This window comes from Tachyglossus aculeatus, chromosome 1 (genome assembly GCF_015852505.1).
Source record: "Tachyglossus aculeatus isolate mTacAcu1 chromosome 1, mTacAcu1.pri, whole genome shotgun sequence".
NCBI lineage: Eukaryota > Metazoa > Chordata > Mammalia > Monotremata > Tachyglossidae > Tachyglossus > Tachyglossus aculeatus.
The window spans coordinates 155,766,403-155,784,524 of NC_052066.1; the positions used below are offsets into that span (position 1 = coordinate 155,766,403).

Here is an 18,122-nt window from a genome sequence, read left to right on the forward strand (position 1 = left end):
CTTTATGGTCAGGGACTGTATCTACCAACTCTACTGAATTTCTCTCTCTCCCAAGTGCCTAGTACAGTGGTTGCCACACAGTAAACGCTCAATAAGTATGATGGATTGACTAGTCGGTTGGATGACGCATGGGCTGGAGAGGGGAGAGACTGGAAGCAGAGAGGCGGGTGCAAGAGTCAAGTCAGGAGATGGAAAATGCCTAGACCTGCATGGTGGCAGATTGGATGGTGAGGAAGGGGTGGATTCTGGAAAGAGTAGACTAACATTAGCTGTACTGAATCAGCATCTACTTCAAACTGGGTTAGATATAGACCCATAACAGAATACAAATCAGCTCTAGTGCAACATGGTAATATTGATGACAGAGAACTCATGGGCTTGTATTCAACAATAAAATTGATGAGTGATGTTCATTGGTGTAATGTGATCTTTAATTTGATTTGAGTCAGGAAAAACCACAGCATCTTCTCCCTCTCTAACGAAAGCACCTGACCCTCCATCTCAGTTATAGACAATGGAGAGAGAAAAGTCTGCCTGTAAGGATTTATAGCCCACTAGGAGCACCTCTTCTCTGAGATTACGGAATACTTGAACCCAGTTACAAATTACTGAATCTTCCCCCTTTTTTTTCCTGGAAAGCCATAAAAGAAATGATAAAATTTGTGAGCTGTGAAAGGCCCAGAATGAAACAGCATCTGGTTTGAGGGGAGATAGCAGGACAAAATGCTTAACCCACCATTGTCCCAGTTGCTGATGTTGTGAGGGGCACTGGACTGATGTTCCAGTTGCCGCTTCATTAACTGGCTCATGGTCAGAGCTCCCAATGATCCCCTTTTCATCTGTTTATACTGAGCTGTTTAGGAGAAAGGAGACCATTACAGGAAAAAAAAAGTCATAGATAGAATTTAGAGCTTTCAGTGTGAGCACAATATACACCCTATTCTTGAGTTGGTTCCTGACTTGACTGTTGTCCAAACATAAGGGGAGGTACACTTCTACACTCAGATTTCATCTCCTCTCCTCCCACTCCCTTCTGCATCCCCTTTTGCACTTGGATTTGCACTCTTTTTCTTCACCTCCTTCAACCCACAGCACTTACGTACATATCCGTAGTGTGTCTACTTATATAAACAACGTCCACCTCTCCCTCTAGACTGTAAACCCACTGTGGGCAAGAAATGGGTCTACCAGTTGTACTATACTCTTCCAAGGGCCTAGTACATTGCTATGCAGGTAAAAAGTGCTCAATAAACACAATTGATTGATTGATTATGGAGTCTGATGACCACTCATCTGTCATCTGAATATATTTATGAACAATAACAACAAAACTGAACCTTCCCCTTTCTCCAAGGGAGCACAAAGATCGTCACATACACTGGCTTGATCAACTCTGAATTAGCCCTGAGAAAAAGCATATATTACCCAATCTTACAGATGGGAAGAGAGAGGCCAAAGCAATTAAGTGATCTGTCAGGAGTCACAGAAGTGGCAGAACTATGGCTAAAACCAAGGAACTCTGGACTCCCAAATTAGGGCTGTCTTAATTATATCTTAAAGCATTTGGCCCTATGCTTGAAGTGCACTAGCCAGATAAATTCCAAAGTTAGATTCTTAAGAAGTAGATCCCATATTATGCTATGCCAGTGCATCCTGGGAGGCTTCTGGGTCTGATGGGTGACTCTTCTGCATCACCATCTTTAATTTTACCATATGTGGGAAATACTGTTTTAAGAGCATTAAATAATTGCCTCAATTCAACAAATAAATAAATGAAATTCTATACTTGTTTCCCATCTCAAGGCCAGAGAAAATCTTACTTGATATAGAAGAATGGCTACTAGTCTCGGGCACACCTGCTTCTAATGTTGGAGCAGAAGAAGATTCTCTTGGCATTTCCAAAGTTGAAAGTCCTTTAGCAGAGGGATCTACAAACAAAAACACTATTTAAAACCCCAAAGAGGAATATATGTTTTCAATCAATCATATTTATTGAGCGCTTGTGGTTTGCAGAGCTCTGCACTAAGCGCTTGGGAGAGTACTAAATAACAGAGCTAGTACACTCATTCCCTGCTACTCTGCTCAATGTGGGCAGGAAACATGACTACTTACTCTGCTGTGGTGTTCTCTCCCAAGCACTTAGTAAAGTGCTCTGCACAAAGTGAGCACTCAGTACATACTATTGATTCATTGTCTCTAGACTGAAAGCTCATCATGGACAATGAACATGTCTACTAATTCAGTTGTATTATGCTCTCTCTAGTGCTTAGTACAGTGCTCTGTCAGTCATATTAATGTGTGCAGAGCACCTTACTAAGCACTTGGGAGAATACAATATAACAATAAACAGATACACTCCCTGCCCATGACGAGCTTACAGCATGGCTCGGTGGAAAGAACACGGGCTTTGGAGTCAGAGGTCATGGGTTTGAATCCTGGCTCCGCCACTTGGCAGCTGTGTGACTTTGGGCAAGTCACTTAACTTCTCTGTGCCTCAGTTACCTCATCTGTAAAATGGGGATTAAGACTGTGAGCCCCCTGGGGGACAACCTGATCACCTTGTAACCTCCCCAGCACTTAGAACAGTGCTTTGCACATAGTAGGCACTTAATAAATGCCATTATTATTATTAGATGACTAGCAGCTTACAGTCTAGAGGCTCATATTGAGTTCAATAAATACCATTGATTGATTGATTATGATTTCTACTCTCATATTTGACTTGCCCACGACAGCCTCCCTGTGCCTTCATCCCTTCCTCTGGATAATAGCAGCTCGAACCCTACCTATCACATACAGCTATTGGCAAGATACATTAGATCACGTTGGAAACTCTTAAAATATGATTACACCATTATTTGAGCTTCTGTGCATCTTTCTTCCTTGACTCAACAGAAACCTATTTATGTTCCTAAAAGGAAATAGAAACTACAAATTTTCTAGTTCTGAAAAGCTCATAAACTGAGTTAAAATGACCAAATTTCAGGATATTGAGTTCATTATGGGCAGGGAATGTGATTGCCAATTCTGTTGTATTGTACTCTCCCAAGTACTTAGCACAGTGCTCTGCACATAATAAGCACTCAATAAACACCATTGTTTGATTGATTATGATTTCTACTCTCATATTTGACTTGCCCACGACAGCCTCCCTTTGCCTTCATCCCTTCCTCTGGATAATAACAGCTCGAACCCTACCTATCACATACATCTATTGGCAAGATAAATTAGATCATGTTGGAAACTCTTAAAATATGATTACACCATTATTTGAGCTTCTGTGCATCTTTCTTCCTTGACTCAACAGAAACCTATTTATGTTCCTGAAAGGAAATAGAAACTACAAATTTTCTAGTTCTGAAAAGCTCATAAACTGAGTTAAAATGACCAAATTTCAGGATATTGAGTTCATTATGGGCAGGGAATGTGACTGCCAATTCTGTTGTATTGTACTCTCCCAAGTACTTAGCACAGTGCTCTGCACATAATAAGCACTCAATAAACACCAATGATTGATGGATATTAAAGTCTAGGAGTTGTTGGGATCTCCTAGGCCTTCTCTTTCCAAATGTTTCTGTTAGAAATATAGTTTTTCATAAAATAGTGAATACTGATTCTAAGAACTAAAAACCCATGGATATAAAGTGCAATTTTAAAAGTATATGTGTGAATCCCTTCATTTGCAAAAGTCCCCTTAACTTCACTGCTTTAAGAAAAAAATCTTTACTACAGATCTGTCCGGGAGGGAGTACAACCTTGCTTTAAGCAGCCCTCTTCCAAAGCATTTACGTTAGAAAATCGGCCATAAATACATCATTGTGTAAGTGATAGCTCAGAAACATTAAAATGGAGCTACTGATCAAGTGAAAATGGTTGTATTCTATTTTCCCCCATTGGTCCCAGGAGGATGTCCAAAGCTTCCAAACACAAGGTGCTTCTCGTGTCTTGTAAATGGTTGTACCATACTCGAAAAACGCGGTCCAATTCTCGCCTTGGATGTAGAAGGAGGCAAGCTGACATTAGGGCTCATAAAGGCGCACAGGGTGTTTTCAGGAAGCAGGGATGTGAGAGAGCATTGCCCTTCCCCTCTTCCCCCGACTTCTAACTTTGCCCTTTCTGAAGAACCACAGAAAAACCACAGGATACCCCTCCACCTTACAATCAGAAATGGCAAGGGCATCAAGCAACGTTGGGGATGAGGGAGAAGGAGCCATCTACAGGGTACATTGCAATGACACTTTGAGCTAGCAGTTATGCTACCTAGCAGCTCCTGCTCATCATGAGGTGATCATAATCTCTCCCCTCTCACGGCAGCCACGCTGGGACGGCAAACACTGTTTCTGTCAGCGCTAGCATCCTTCCTTCTGCCTGGTGGGATGGTGAGATTCCAGGCAGGGAGGGGAGCAGAGAAAGCGTGGGAAGGGGAAATTCAATTGCCTTCCACATCCCTCAGGGCATTAATTGGGGCCCTTCAAATTGAAAATGGAGACTGGGAAAGAAAACCAAGCAGACAGCATGGGAGTCCAAAGACCTGGGTTCTAATACCAGCTCCACCACCTGTCTGCTATGTGATAGTTCTCTGTGCCTCAGTTTCCTCATTTGTAAAATGGGGATAACAATACCTGCTTGCTCTCCCTCAGATCTGTCCCAGATGGGAAGCACTTCCTCTGTGCTAAGAGCTAGGGGAAGCAGCATGGTGTAATGGATAGAGCCTGGGCCTGGGAGTCAGAAGGTCGTGGGTTCTAATCCCAGCTCTGCCACTTGTCTACTCTGTGACCTTGGGCAAGTCACTTCACTTCTCTGTGCCTCAGTTCCCTCATCTGTAAAACAGGGATTGAGACTGTGAGCCCCATGTGGGACAGGGACTGCAACCAACCCAATTTGCTTTTATCTACCCCAGCGATTAGTACAGTCACTCCCCCACCTTCTCCAACCCCACGGCTCTCAACCCTCTCTGCTACTCTCCCATCCTTCCCAGCAGTATCCTCAGATGAGATCTCCTCCCTCCTCTCAAGTGCTACACCAACCACCTGTGTTTCTGACCCCATTCCCTCTCATCTTATGAAATCTCTCGCTCCGTCCCTTCTCCCCCCTTAACTTCCATCTTCAACCACTCACTCTTCACTGCTTCCTTCCCCTCTGCCTTCAAACATGCCCACGTCTCTCCCATCCTAAAAAAACCCTCTCTTGACCCCACCTTCCCCTCTAGTTATCGCTGTATCTCCCTCCTACCATTCCTTTCCAAACTCCTTGAATGAGTCATCTACACCTGCTGCCTCAAATTCCTTAACACCAACTCTCTCCTCGACCCCCTCCAATCTGGCTTCCATCCCCTACATTCCACAGAAACTGCCCTCAAAGGTCACCAATGACCTCCTGCTTGCCAAATCCAACGGCTCCTACTCTATCCTAATCCTCCTTGACCTCTCAGCTGCCTTCGACACTGTGGACCACCCCTTTCTCCTCAACACACTATCCAACCTTGGCTTCACAGACTCTGTCCTCTCCTGGTTTTCCTCTTATCTCTCCGGCCATTCATTCTCAGTCTTTTTTGCGGGCTCCTCCTCCCCCTCCCATCCCCTTACTGTAGGAGTTCCTCAAGGGTCAGTTCTTGGTCCCCTTCTGTTCTCTAGCTACACTCACTCGCTTGGTGAACTCATTCGCTCCCACAGCTTCAACTATCATCTCTACGCTGATGACACCCAAACCTACATCTCTGCCCCTGCTCTCTCTCTCTCTCCCCCTCCCTCCAGGCTCGTATCTTCTCCTGCCTTCAGGACATCTCCATCTGGATGTCTGCCAGCCATCTAAAACTCAACATGTCCAAGACTGAACTCCTTATCTTCCTTCCCAAACCCTGCCCTCTCCCTGACTTTCCCATCACTGTTGACGGCACTGCCATCCTTCCCGTCTCAGAAGCCTGCAACCTTGGTGCCATCCTCAACTCCGCTCTCTCATTCACCCCTCACATCCAATCCATCACCAAAACCTGCCGGTCTCACCTCCACACCATCGCCAAGATCCGCCCTTTCCTCTCCATCCAAACCGCTACCCTGCTCATTCAAGCTCTCATCCTATCCTGACTGGATTACTGCATCAGCCTCCTTCCTGATCTCCCATCCTCCTGTCTCTCCCCACTTCAATCTATACTTCACGCCACTGCCCAGATCGTCTTTGTGCAGAAACACTCTGGGCATGTTACTCCCTCCTCAAAAATCTCCAGTGGCTACCAATCAACCTATGCATCAGGAAATACTCCTCACCTTTGGCTTCAAGGCTCTCCATCACCTCACCCCCTCCTACTTCACCTCCCTTCTCTCCTTCTACAGCCCAACCTGCACCCTCCACTCCTCTGCCTCTAATCTCCTCACTGTGCCTCATTCTCGCCTGTCTTGCCGTCAACTCCCAGCCCACGTCCTCCCCCTGGTCTGGAATGCCCTCCCTCCACATATCCACCAAGCTAGCTCTCTTCCTCCCTTCAAAGCCCTACTGAGAGCTCACCTCCTCCAGGAGGCCTTCCCAGATGGAGCCCCCTCCTTCCTCTCCCCCTCCTCTCCCTCCCTATCCCCCCCGCCTTACCTCCTTCCCCTCCCCATAGCACCTGAATATGTGAATATATGTTTGTACACATTTATTACTCCATTCATTTATTTATTTTACTTGTACATATTTATTCTACTTATTTTATTTTGTTAATATGTTTTGTTTTGTTGTCTGTCTCCCCCTTCTAGACTGTGAGCCCACTGTTGGGTAGAGACCGTCTCTATATGTTGCCAAGTTGTACTTCCCAAGCGCTTAGTATAGTGCTCTGCACACAGTAAGTGCTCAATAAATACAATTGAATGAATGAATGGAACATAGTAAGCACTTAATAAATACAACAATTATTAGGGTAGAGTTAAAATATGCATAATGATACCTAGTCCTGTCCCAGGGAGTAGCAAAAATATTTTTCCACAGTATCATCATAGAAAAAAAATGACGTGCCTCCAATGCAAAGGGTTCAAAAATACAGGGAATTAAGATGCCCATAGATTATAGTCCAGATTGTAGCTAGTATTTTTTAGGTTCCTGAGAACACAGAAAAGCCACCTGGAGGTTGACATCCAGTCAGCAAATGGAATCAACTGTGAACTCAATACTTGCATCCACTCAACTCTTGATTATTCCAGAGGTGCTTATCCAGTTTGTGGATTTTCCAAGCTCTGGGCTTCTCCACCTCTTTTGACCATTTCAATGCCTCTTGTCCCGCTGGAGGCAGAGGAAGAGCAGGGAAGTGCATTCAAATCAGTTCATTTTGTAAATCCATAAAAGATGAAGTGGAAATAGAAAATAGTGGCTAAAATTATCCTTTTGGAGTATATTTGTGGATTTCATTATCTATGCTCCTGCTCTCCCTTTATTGTAAATAATCAAGAGTTGACTATCATGCTTAGAGACAAATACCATAATATTTATGCAGCCGGAATAAATTACACCTGAATCCCACATGTTGTATTGCACAACAGAGGTTCTGGAACTATGACTGAATGAATGGGTGGTCTTGAAGCAATTAGAATATCAGATAGGGACATTATAAGTTTTAGAGTTTGACACATTTTCAGTGCAAATGGCCTAACTGTTAATTGCCCAGACTTCAGGGAAGGGCTGGGAGGAGGAAGAGAAACTTCTTACCTGGATCTTTCTCTTCTCCCAGTTTGTCTAGAATGTTGAAGGAAATGTCAAGGTACTCCCTCTGGATAGCACTGACAGCGATCTTTCTCTGCTTCCTCTGCCTAGGGACAATCTGAATCTTGAATTCTTCAGCTCCTTCTTCTTCTGGCTTCTGCTCTGCATTTTGTTCTGAATCGGATTCTGGATTGGTGTCCGATTTATCGCTTTCTGTTTGATTCTCAGCATCTTCAGGAACCTTAAGAAGGACAGTTTTTACACCTGAACTTGGAACCGACCCACCGGACTTCATTTCCTCTGGGCAAAGTTCATAGTTATCATCAAGAGACAGTTCAGGAAGTGCAAATGACTTCTGTAGGAGGTCGCGCTTTTGCTTTAGTGTTAGTGGGCTCCCGACAGGAAATTCTGGCAACTCCTCTGACTTTGACAACTCTTCAGAACTTTTTTGATCTTCAAGAATGGTGGGAGGGATTTCTCTTTTTCCCGATGGCAGATGATTGCTTGCTTCTTTCGAGGTAAAGTCTTTAGAGCAATCCTCAATGCTTACTTGCACAAGAGGGGTTGTACTTAAACTGAGCACAGAGGGACGGATGGGAGTTGAGGTGCCATTTTTTTGAGATACCTTATCCTCTCCTTGGGTCACGATTTCCTCCTCTTCATCGCTCTCCACTATTCGGAGCGGAGGAAGAGGCTCAAAGACCAGAGAGTCACTGTCTGATGTGGAGAGAATAGAATGTTTTTCATGGCCTGATGTTGAATCAGAAGATAGATCTATCAGATCCAAATCCTCTTTTGAAAGGGCAGGTTTTACTGGTGATTCAACTTTTACTTCAAAGGTTTCCATGCAATTGAGCCTGACTTCAGGGATGACAGGTCTTCTGGCTTCTTGTAAACTTTCTATGGCTGGGTTTTCAGGGATTTCAGGATTATCATTTCTGGTGGCAGAATTCTGTCTAGGCCGTCCATAGTCACTTTGTCTATGTGTGATGTAAGCAGCGTGAGTAGGTGGTTTATCTAGGTCACAGCGGTCTATGCATGACTTCCTACGATGCTCATCTAATGCAAACAACAGAGAGTCTGCATTCCCTATATCAAGAGATTTTTGTTTTAAAGAACGCAGCTTTTTTTTCTGAATGCTTTCTTCTCTCACACAGCGTAGAATGCTGTCTTGTAATGCCCCCGTTTCTCTATATTCAGCCAGTTCTATTTCACCTGATTAAAACAGAAAAGGCTAGTACTGTTTTACTTGGAGATTTGACTTTTTCCCCCCTCAAGCTCCAGCACACAATTGGCACACAACACAATCCACAATCCCAGCGTCACAAACTGACAAAGATGAACTGGCTCAGTTCATCTAAAGTCTGTTCTGGATCCATGTTCCAGAAAATTATCTGGCTACATGGAAACCACAGTGGCATTCTAAAGACTGGTGATTCCTCAATCCATTAAACTCCAAGATAATTCCTCAGCTCCGTTCAGTTATGCCCCTGCATTGGGTCTTTTGGGCTGAAGCAGATCTAAGGAACTGAATTCAAGGTGTGTGGAAGAGAAGCAAATATTTGGTAACAAATCAAATAAACAATGGCCCTCTAAAGACAATCATGACATCAATGATGTATTTTTACTTCACACACACACACACACACACATATATATATACATATATGTGTATATATATATACTGTTTATGCATACATATATATATATAAATTTACAGTATTAGAAATGCATAATAGCAGAATAGAGTAAAATTAAAGTTTAGCTCAGAACAAACAGTAGAGTACAACATTTCTGCATAAAATAACTAAAATTAAAAAATTCATACTTCTCTGGGCATTCATCTCAACCGGTTGATATTTCACCATTTTGCTGCCGCCTATCCTTTTCAATCTTGCAAAAAAAGTTTGAGACTCTTTATTGCAGGGTCCAGTAGGTGTATCATGAATATCAGATTCATCAAAAACACTATCTTCCTCTAATTGGGGAAAGAAAGTCATAATTACACTTGAGACTAGACTATCTATCCCTTAGGCTGCGTCTACACTTGCAATTCAATTGAAACCGAATAGAACTAAGTAGAACAGATTTGGCTATGGAGTGATGTTTAGATCAGCCCAGTCCTGAGCAAGATTATGGCATTTCCACCTATTTTGCAAATCTTCCAGCAGGACTACAGAGCAACCTTCCGACAGGCTCTCTGTTATTCTATATGCTATAACCGGCAGAACTTCAAATTTGTGCATTATCATCATCCACAATACAGCAAAAGTAGCAGTGCTGTTGAAAGCACTTACAGCAGCAGCACAACAAGTCTATATCCACCTGTGAGTTTCCTTAGAGACTGGAGTACCGAAGCAAACTTTTTGATCTTGTGGAACGTTTAGCCAAACGGGGCACAAGTGGATTGGATATTGCTGGAAGTCTGACTTTTTCCCCAAATATTGCTGAGTTTTGTGACTTGTGTAGACACAACCTAACACTACATGCACCTTATACTTTTCAAATGCAAAATACTGTACTCTACATTTGGTAATGAGACACACAACACAGCAAAAACTTATATCATTGGTTATCTCCGAAGCTTCACAAATGAGTATGGACAGAAGGGTAAACAAGAAAGAAAGAAAAAAGAAAAAAAAAATCCTTTACATCTAATAAATTTAGATTTCTTCTTGGTAGGCCTCTCCCCTCGGAACTGTTAAGCATTTTGGAAACTCCAGAAGGTTTCTTGGTCATCCACAGTCTTAGATTTCAGCAAATCTGACTGGTTTGTTGGGTTTTCTAGTCTGAACGCGTTATGTCTTGACCAATTTGTAAAACCACTGATGGACCCAAAAACAGATTAATGATACAAACAATAGATACTTTGAGACCCAGAGTGTTCTTGTAAGAAATTCACTTAGATTTTTTTTCCCCCTTCCCCCTAAAGTGCCACATGCCAAACAGCAAAGGGGAAAAGCTACTGACATGCATCAGACAACGAAAAGGACAGAAATCATATTCTATTCTTACTCATATGGATTAATATACTATAAAGACAACTTTTCAGGTTACAGACCAATGAAAATGGTCAAGAATTGATTCAGCTTAATCTAATAACCTATCTTGCATAAACTCCAAGAATGAATGTTCCACAGTTACATTGATCCAGTTATTATTCATATTTAATACTTGAGTGCCAACTAAAGGTTAGGTACTATGCAGAGCAAGGTAGTTGAACTCTGAGTATCTTTCTATGCTCAGCAAAATTATTCAGGTAATCGTGATGTGGAATTGTGCTTACAGCTATATTCTAATGGAAATGTCTGCAACTGAAAAATCCAATCTTTTTTACCCCCTAAAAAGAGTATTCATATTCTTTTAAACTATTGTCACCCTCAGGTGTACATTCAAAACTCTCACTCATTAGATTTCCCATTTGGTTCTAAGAACCCTTGTCTTTTGCTCCAGTTTTCCTCTACGTGTTTAGTGCTCTGCCCACAGTAAGCCCTCAAATATCACCCTTTGGTAAAAGGAGGAAAGCACATTCAGTGCCCAGTTTTATGAAGATCCCACTATTGGTTCATGTTTTCTTCTTCTCCTCTTGGAAAATAAATTCTGGAGGTGAGCAATTGTTAAGTAATCCCTTCTACGTGCATTACCTAGGAGCAGATCATTTAAAATTAAAGAAGATGAGAGCTCAGTTTTTCATCCAAACTGGATGAAGACGAGGCTCATGTCATTGTCCCCTAACACAACCAGTTTATAGTTATGCACATAGGGAGGCTGTTTCCCTCCTCATCTCCATACATGTACTGCTACACTCACTCATTCAGGATGTTGGCATAAACTCTGTGCTCAGAGGCCTGATATTCTCTAAGAAGCATGCTCCAGTGCTCTCTGTGTATGCAAGGAACTCTCTCACCCACAGAATGGGCGTTGGCAAAGTGTTACTGTTGGCCACCCATCAACACGGTCTCCCGCCTACCCAGGTATAAACCTTTGAGAAGGAAAAGGCATGGGGAGGGCAGAGGAATCTCCTTGTCCCTCCATAATTCATTTCCTAAAATCTAGACAAAGATAAATCCCAACTCCTGCAAGGTTGAAAAACAATTCTGTAGTGCCAGATTTTCTGACCCCCGCCCCCCATGCCATAAGATTCTCCCTTTAACATGCCTTAGCCCCAGTTCACTTCATTAAGCTCTGGATGATGATATTATCAGGAACGAGATACCTTTTTCTTTTTCACTGTATCTGCTTATGTTACTGTTGTCGCTGTACAAAGGTCCTGCAGTGGCATGCGGCTTGCAGCTGTGATACTGGGCATTCAGCGTATTGACTGTAATCTGGATCAGATTCAGCATAACCTTGCTGATATCACATTCTCGGTAGGGATACTACTCAGTAAAATGGAGAGAGAGAGAGGAATAAAAAAAAAAACCACCCTTCGTGATTACAGACATGACATCAATTTTTCCCATCCTGCCACTGCCTATACCTGCTCCTAGCTGCTTCTGCTTTTCCTCACCCCCTGGAAACATGCCTCACTTGCCCTGGGTCCCAATCCATCCTGATTACTTCAGTCCACTTGGATGTGTGTGTGTGTGTGTGTGTGTGTGTGTGTGTGTGTGTGTGTGTGTGTGTGTACGCACATGTATAACACCGCCCCTCTCCTATGCTAAGGACAGAATAGGCTACGTTTATTTTGCCACTTCCCCCATCATCTTTAAAAGTTGCCATAAATGAGGCAAGGGCCGAGTAGAGAAGACAATCACATTCCCAAATTCAATGGGATAGGATCCTTGTTTTGAGACAGCTAGTGGTACAGGTGAGCAGGCTTTCTGAAAACAGAAATACTCTCCTGACACCATCACCTTAGGCATGCTGGGAATGTCAGCCCACTAATGCTGAATTCTTGTCAAGGCTCACTGAATAAAGTGGAGATGACACTAACCTTGTAAAGAATGACAAGCAAAGCCTTCAACCACATCTGCCGAATATGAGGTTTCAAGGGCCAGAGAGAGCACCGGGGAGGTTGCTGGAAATAATGTCGGAGTTGAGGGCAAGAGCAATACTTCAATACCTGAACCACTAAGGGTAGAAGATGTTTTCCCAGATTTATGTTATAGTCCATCACCTGAAATAGAGATGAAGTGAGAACTCAGTACCCAGACCACAATATCAGCAGGGTTCAATTAACTGTCCATATACATCTCCGATAGAGACAGTGAACTGAAATGTGTTCAGATGAATCCTTTCTGAATCCATATGAAGATGGCAACTACAGTCAGAGAGCCTCTTACTGAAACATCATTCTTAATGCTCCAACAAAATTTTAAAGATGGAATTTGAAAATCTCCTTTAACAAGATTTCCCAAGACTAATTTACACTAAAACAACAGGAAATAAGGGCACTGCAGCACAGAAATCTGAATGTACAAATTCTACACAAGATTAAAAAACACCAATCCTACCCAATATGCCAACTTAAACTTGAGTATTTGTATTCAAATAAAAGAATATGAAACACCAAAATCTAATTTTAAAAACTTGGATTCCGTCAATAGTATTTACTGAGCTGCTGGGAAAAAAACACAAATGAAAATTAGACACAGTCAGTAGCTCTCTGGGGATAACAAAATCAGCTTAATTTGCTTCCTTGGTAACGCTATCAGGTGATGGAAACATAAGGTTACTGGAGCAAACAGAAGAAAAACTGAAATAGAAAAATCTTAAAGGAAAAATATATTTAATTTCTACAGCTTGGATATTTCAGAATATCATATTAATATCATGGTTAGTTTACAAAGAACATTATCTATATCCTTTCCTTTTCCCTTTCTTCTTCCTTCCCTGTAATGTACCTAAATTCTGTAATAGTTTTAATGGCCTTTCATAAGCTAAGAAAACATAACTGGCTGCTCTTTTAGAAAGTGGATCCAGTGCTTTCTACCAAAATTCCCATGAAACAGATAATAGAAGAAACCAAGAATCTCCCTAGGCCTGCTGACCTTTTTTCCCACTTCAGAAGGCATGGCTCATACTAATTTCCATTCTTTATTTCCCTTTGTGTAACATAATACCAGGAGATGTGGTAGCCCAAACAAATCTAGAGCTCACAAATCCTCATAAGTAACTGAAAGGGCAGGATCATGGTAACCTTCAATCACTGCAAGTGTCATATTACAGACAGCTTCTGGTTGCGCTTTATGTGGGGTTTTATTTACCCAAATAAACTTGTCCAATACCACCACCTGCTGAGATAACATTGAATTGTTTCTTTAGAATCCATAAATAGTTCTCAGTCTTCACCAACTTCAGACCAAACAGCTTGAGTTATTAATTATTGATTTATTAATGCCTTTGAACATTTTGTACTGTAATTCTAGAAATAGTAGTTGGAGTTAACTAGGACAGTATCACAAATCCATCAGTATTCGTCAGTCTAGGGTTCAGAAAATCAGACATTCGATTCTTGACTACAACTCTGGCTCATTTTTGAAATATGAACAAATCATTTACCCTCTCATTTCTACTGAAACAATATTTTCTCTTAAATAAACTTCTTTAAAAGTTGATGGATTCACTGCCAAGTAAGCGCTACCTGAGCATTTCGGCAACTGATGGTGAAAACTGGCTATGGATATTTGGACCGTTGCTCCAGGACAATAACTGATATCTTCTAAAGGATGAATGATAACGTGATGAGCTCGAAAAAACACACTTACTTGTGCTATTCCAGCAATAAACGCATTAAAGCAAGTTGACAGACGCATTTTTTGAGGTGCAATCATAAAACATCCTTCTTGTTGATCGTAGCCGAGTAAAACATATAAATGGCGCTTGACGGTGTTGAAGGCTTTAGCGCTGCTGATGTCTGACTCAGCACTACTCTCATCCTTAGCCATAAACTTCATTAGTACTGTAATCAGCTGGTGGACAGTCTGATGGTCAATCCCCGCATCCTCTGGGAGGAGGTCTTTTATAGTGTTATCGTTCTCAGGGGACTGTTGCCCTGTCAAGAGTCAAAATACCATTATTTACATCTGCTGTTCTGCAAGTGAATATGCATTGAATTTTACTGGGATGCTGCGGTAGCAACATTCTGCCTCTGCCCCATTTTATGAAGTTCAGTTCTGAACAAGAAATAAGGACATCTTGAGCCCTGATGATCAGAAAATTGAACAAAGAGGTAGGAGTTACTCCTAGAGTTCAATCAACACAGCAAATTGTCTTTTTTAGCAGTATAGTTGTGTCAGTAAAGACATGAAGCATTAGAAAAATCAGTAGTGATATGATACTTCCTATGCACTTTCAGTTGACTTCATACAGCTTTAATTCATCTAATTTTTTATGTAACTTCTATTACAGTATTTGTGAAAAATTCTTTTTACTGGACAGTGTTATATTCTAAGCTCTTTGTAGGCTGGGAACATGGCTGACAACTCTGTTATAATTGGCTCAGTGGAAAGAGCACCGGCTTTGGAGTCAGAGGTCGTGGGTTCAAATCCCAGCTCTGCCAATTGTCAGCTGTGTGACTTTGGGCAAGTCACTTAACTTCTTTGTGCCTCAGTTCCCTCATCTGTAAAATGGGGATTAAGACTGTGAGCCCCCTGTGGGACAACATGATCACCTTGTAACCTACCCAGCACTTAGAACAGTGCTTTGCACAAAGCAAGTGCTTAATAAATACTATCATTATTATTACTCTCCCAAGTGCTTATTACAGGGCTCTGCACATAGTAAGTGTTCAATAAATACCACTGATTATAAAATAAATACATTCTCCATTTTGTTACTAAGACATTTATCAAAAAATCATAAAAGAATAACTTCTGCTGAATAGAGAAAGGATTAGAAATAATTTTTTTGTTTGAAATCAGTCAGTTGTGTTATTTTGTCAAAAATATTCATTAAGGCAAATAACATTAGTCAGTGTCAAAGGGCAAATGTTTATAGGTCACGAAAGTAGCCCATTTCAGGGGACAATGAGTTGTATCCTACAATTGGAATTATATTGTATTTAGCAATTAAATGTGGCTTTTCTTTTTCTAAATGGATCAGAAGCATTAACTTCTAAGATAAACAATGGACACATGAAACAAAGAAACAGAAAGGGAAAAGCATGAACCACTCAAAACAGAGGGAACTATCACATGAAGGGGAACTGATTGTTCACTAATGAAAAGAAATGTCTCTTGACACAGGAGTACTTGGCACCTCCTGAAACAAACAGGTATTTTATCCAAGTCTAAAGGCTTCCATTCTTTAATAAATGTCCTAAAACAGCTCTTTGATTCAATAGCTCTCTGAGAGCACCTCTCTCTCTTTTATTTTTTCCAAGAGAGAAATAATGTAGAGATTCCTTCCCCAGTAGGCTCTTTGGGAGAGAGGCTTGTGTTTTTATTGTCAGAAAGAGCAAGATTATTTTTTTTACCCAAATTCGCTTCATTCTTGTTATAATCCTCCCTTGCAGCATATCTACATCTAGACAAACTCAGAAGGTCAAATAAACAACAAAAACGTTTCACTGATTAATAGCAGCAGTTCAAGCTGAGAAACCTTTCAGCTATTAAGCAACCTGTGCTCTCAACTCATTAACTCTCATTAGACTAGCACTTAGACTCACTTTTTAAGAACAAGCTCTAAATTAAATGTGATTTTAAAAGCTGATCTTTGGCCAAACCCATTGGAATCTCTTCATTATAATATAAGGAAGTTTTAAAAGCCAAGGGGCTTGACTACTCTGAACACCATGATACTGTATTACTTCGTAATTAGAAGTCTTAGCTTCAACGGTCAGTCACCAACTTCTACTGATTTGTAAACCTTCTGGCTTCAAGCTAGCCCTCTGTCTTAGTACAAAGACCTGTAAGCAAGTCCAACCACATCTAGAAACACTAGAATAGGACCCTTTAGTTGGCCTACAGGTAAGAAAGAACCTAAATGTAAAATAAACACTTGAGGAGGTCAATTCTTCCATCTCCAGCCTTGGGGTGACTAGCTTCATAGCCTTTTCCCACTGTCCCAAAAGTTAAAAATTCCTGGGGGTGATTGGGTATCTGTCAATGCTGTGCCTGGAGGCTCACTTCTCCTTCTCCTATGCCTACCTACCAGCTTTTAGAAAAGAAACATGAAAAAAGATTGGGCTAGGAGACAGCAACAAAGTCCTTAAATCTATTGCTCACTGTAGCTGACCTCCCTGCCTCGTGTCTCTCCCCACTTCAGCCCATACTTTCCTCCACTGCCCGGATCATTTTTCCAAAAAAAGTTCAGTTCATGTCTCCCCTCTCTTCAGGAACCCCCAATGGCTACCCATCCACCTCCACATCAAACAGAAACTCCTCGCCACCGGCTTTAAAGCAATCAAGGACCTTGCCCCCTACAATCTTACCTCCCTGATTTCCTACTACAGCCACCCTGCAAACTTCGTATCTCTAGTGCCAACTTCCTTGCTGTACCTCGATCTCATCTATCTTACCAACGACCCTTCACAGACATCCTGCCTCTGGCCCAGAACTTCCCTCCCCTTCATATTCAATAAACCATCACCCTCCCCACTTTCAAAGCCAACAGCATATCTCCTCGAAGAGGCCTTCCCCAACTAAGCCCTCATTCCCTCTTCTCCCACCTTTAATAATGATAATAATGGCATTTATTAAGCACTTACTATGTGCAAAGCACTGTTCTAAGCAGGACTTGGATTAACACTCTTGATTCAACCCATCCTCAAGACTCACAGCTCTTATGACCATATCCATGATTTAATTATTTGTATTAATGTCTGTCTCCCTGCTCTAGACTTAAAGCTCCTTGCAGTCAGGGAATGTAACTACCAATTCTGCTACCCTGTACTCTCCCAAGTGCTTAGTATAGTGCTTTGCACCCAGTAAATGCTCAAATTCAAATGATTTTTCATATTTCATATTAATATTTAATCAACTAAGATGAGATGAAAGGGTGTGTATTTCTTGCAGTAATGATATTGGGCATCAGTAATTGCTTCATGAGATAGTTTTGTCACGATGAGCACTTTAGATTTGAACCTAGTTCTAAGGGCGATGATGAAGCATGGAATCAGTCTCTGGCACTATTCCTGTCAACCTTCCAAATACGCAGTTGCTCACTGTTCCTTAGATTATACAACTAGAATTCTCACAAGCTATGAAAAATGTCTTCCCTTTACCATTCCAAGGAATTCCCAGGTAAACCCAAAATACGAGGAGTGGTGTTTGGGGAGGGGGCGTCTCTCATCCCACCCCATTCCCACCACAATCCTCTTTGTGGAGAGAAGTACTTGCAAACCACTCCTCATATTTTCACATTCTTAGAGTGCCTCAAAATAAACAAGATCCTGGGTTTGTACTGCACATGTGCAAAAACAACCTGGAGCAAAGCTGTGTGTGCATAATGAAATCAGCTATGGAGATACTCAGAATTGCTAGAGAGCCTACAGCATAATCAAAGAAGCC

General features: G+C 41.7%; 1 protein-coding gene across 1 annotated transcript in view; it reads right to left on the reverse strand.

Annotated features, from left to right (window-relative positions):
* The window catches only part of UNC79 (unc-79 homolog, NALCN channel complex subunit), a 172,979-nt gene that overhangs the window by 65,191 nt on the left and 89,666 nt on the right, over window positions 1-18,122 (reverse strand). Inside the window, exons 28-34 of the mRNA XM_038749857.1 lie at window positions 14,379-14,665; window positions 12,605-12,787; window positions 11,885-12,047; window positions 9,497-9,646; window positions 7,675-8,883; window positions 1,821-1,928; window positions 737-853 (exon numbers count right to left, since the gene is read on the reverse strand). Of these exons, the coding sequence (XP_038605785.1) occupies window positions 737-853; window positions 1,821-1,928; window positions 7,675-8,883; window positions 9,497-9,646; window positions 11,885-12,047; window positions 12,605-12,787; window positions 14,379-14,665 (2,217 nt within the window). The remainder of the gene's footprint in view (window positions 1-736; window positions 854-1,820; window positions 1,929-7,674; window positions 8,884-9,496; window positions 9,647-11,884; window positions 12,048-12,604; window positions 12,788-14,378; window positions 14,666-18,122) is intronic.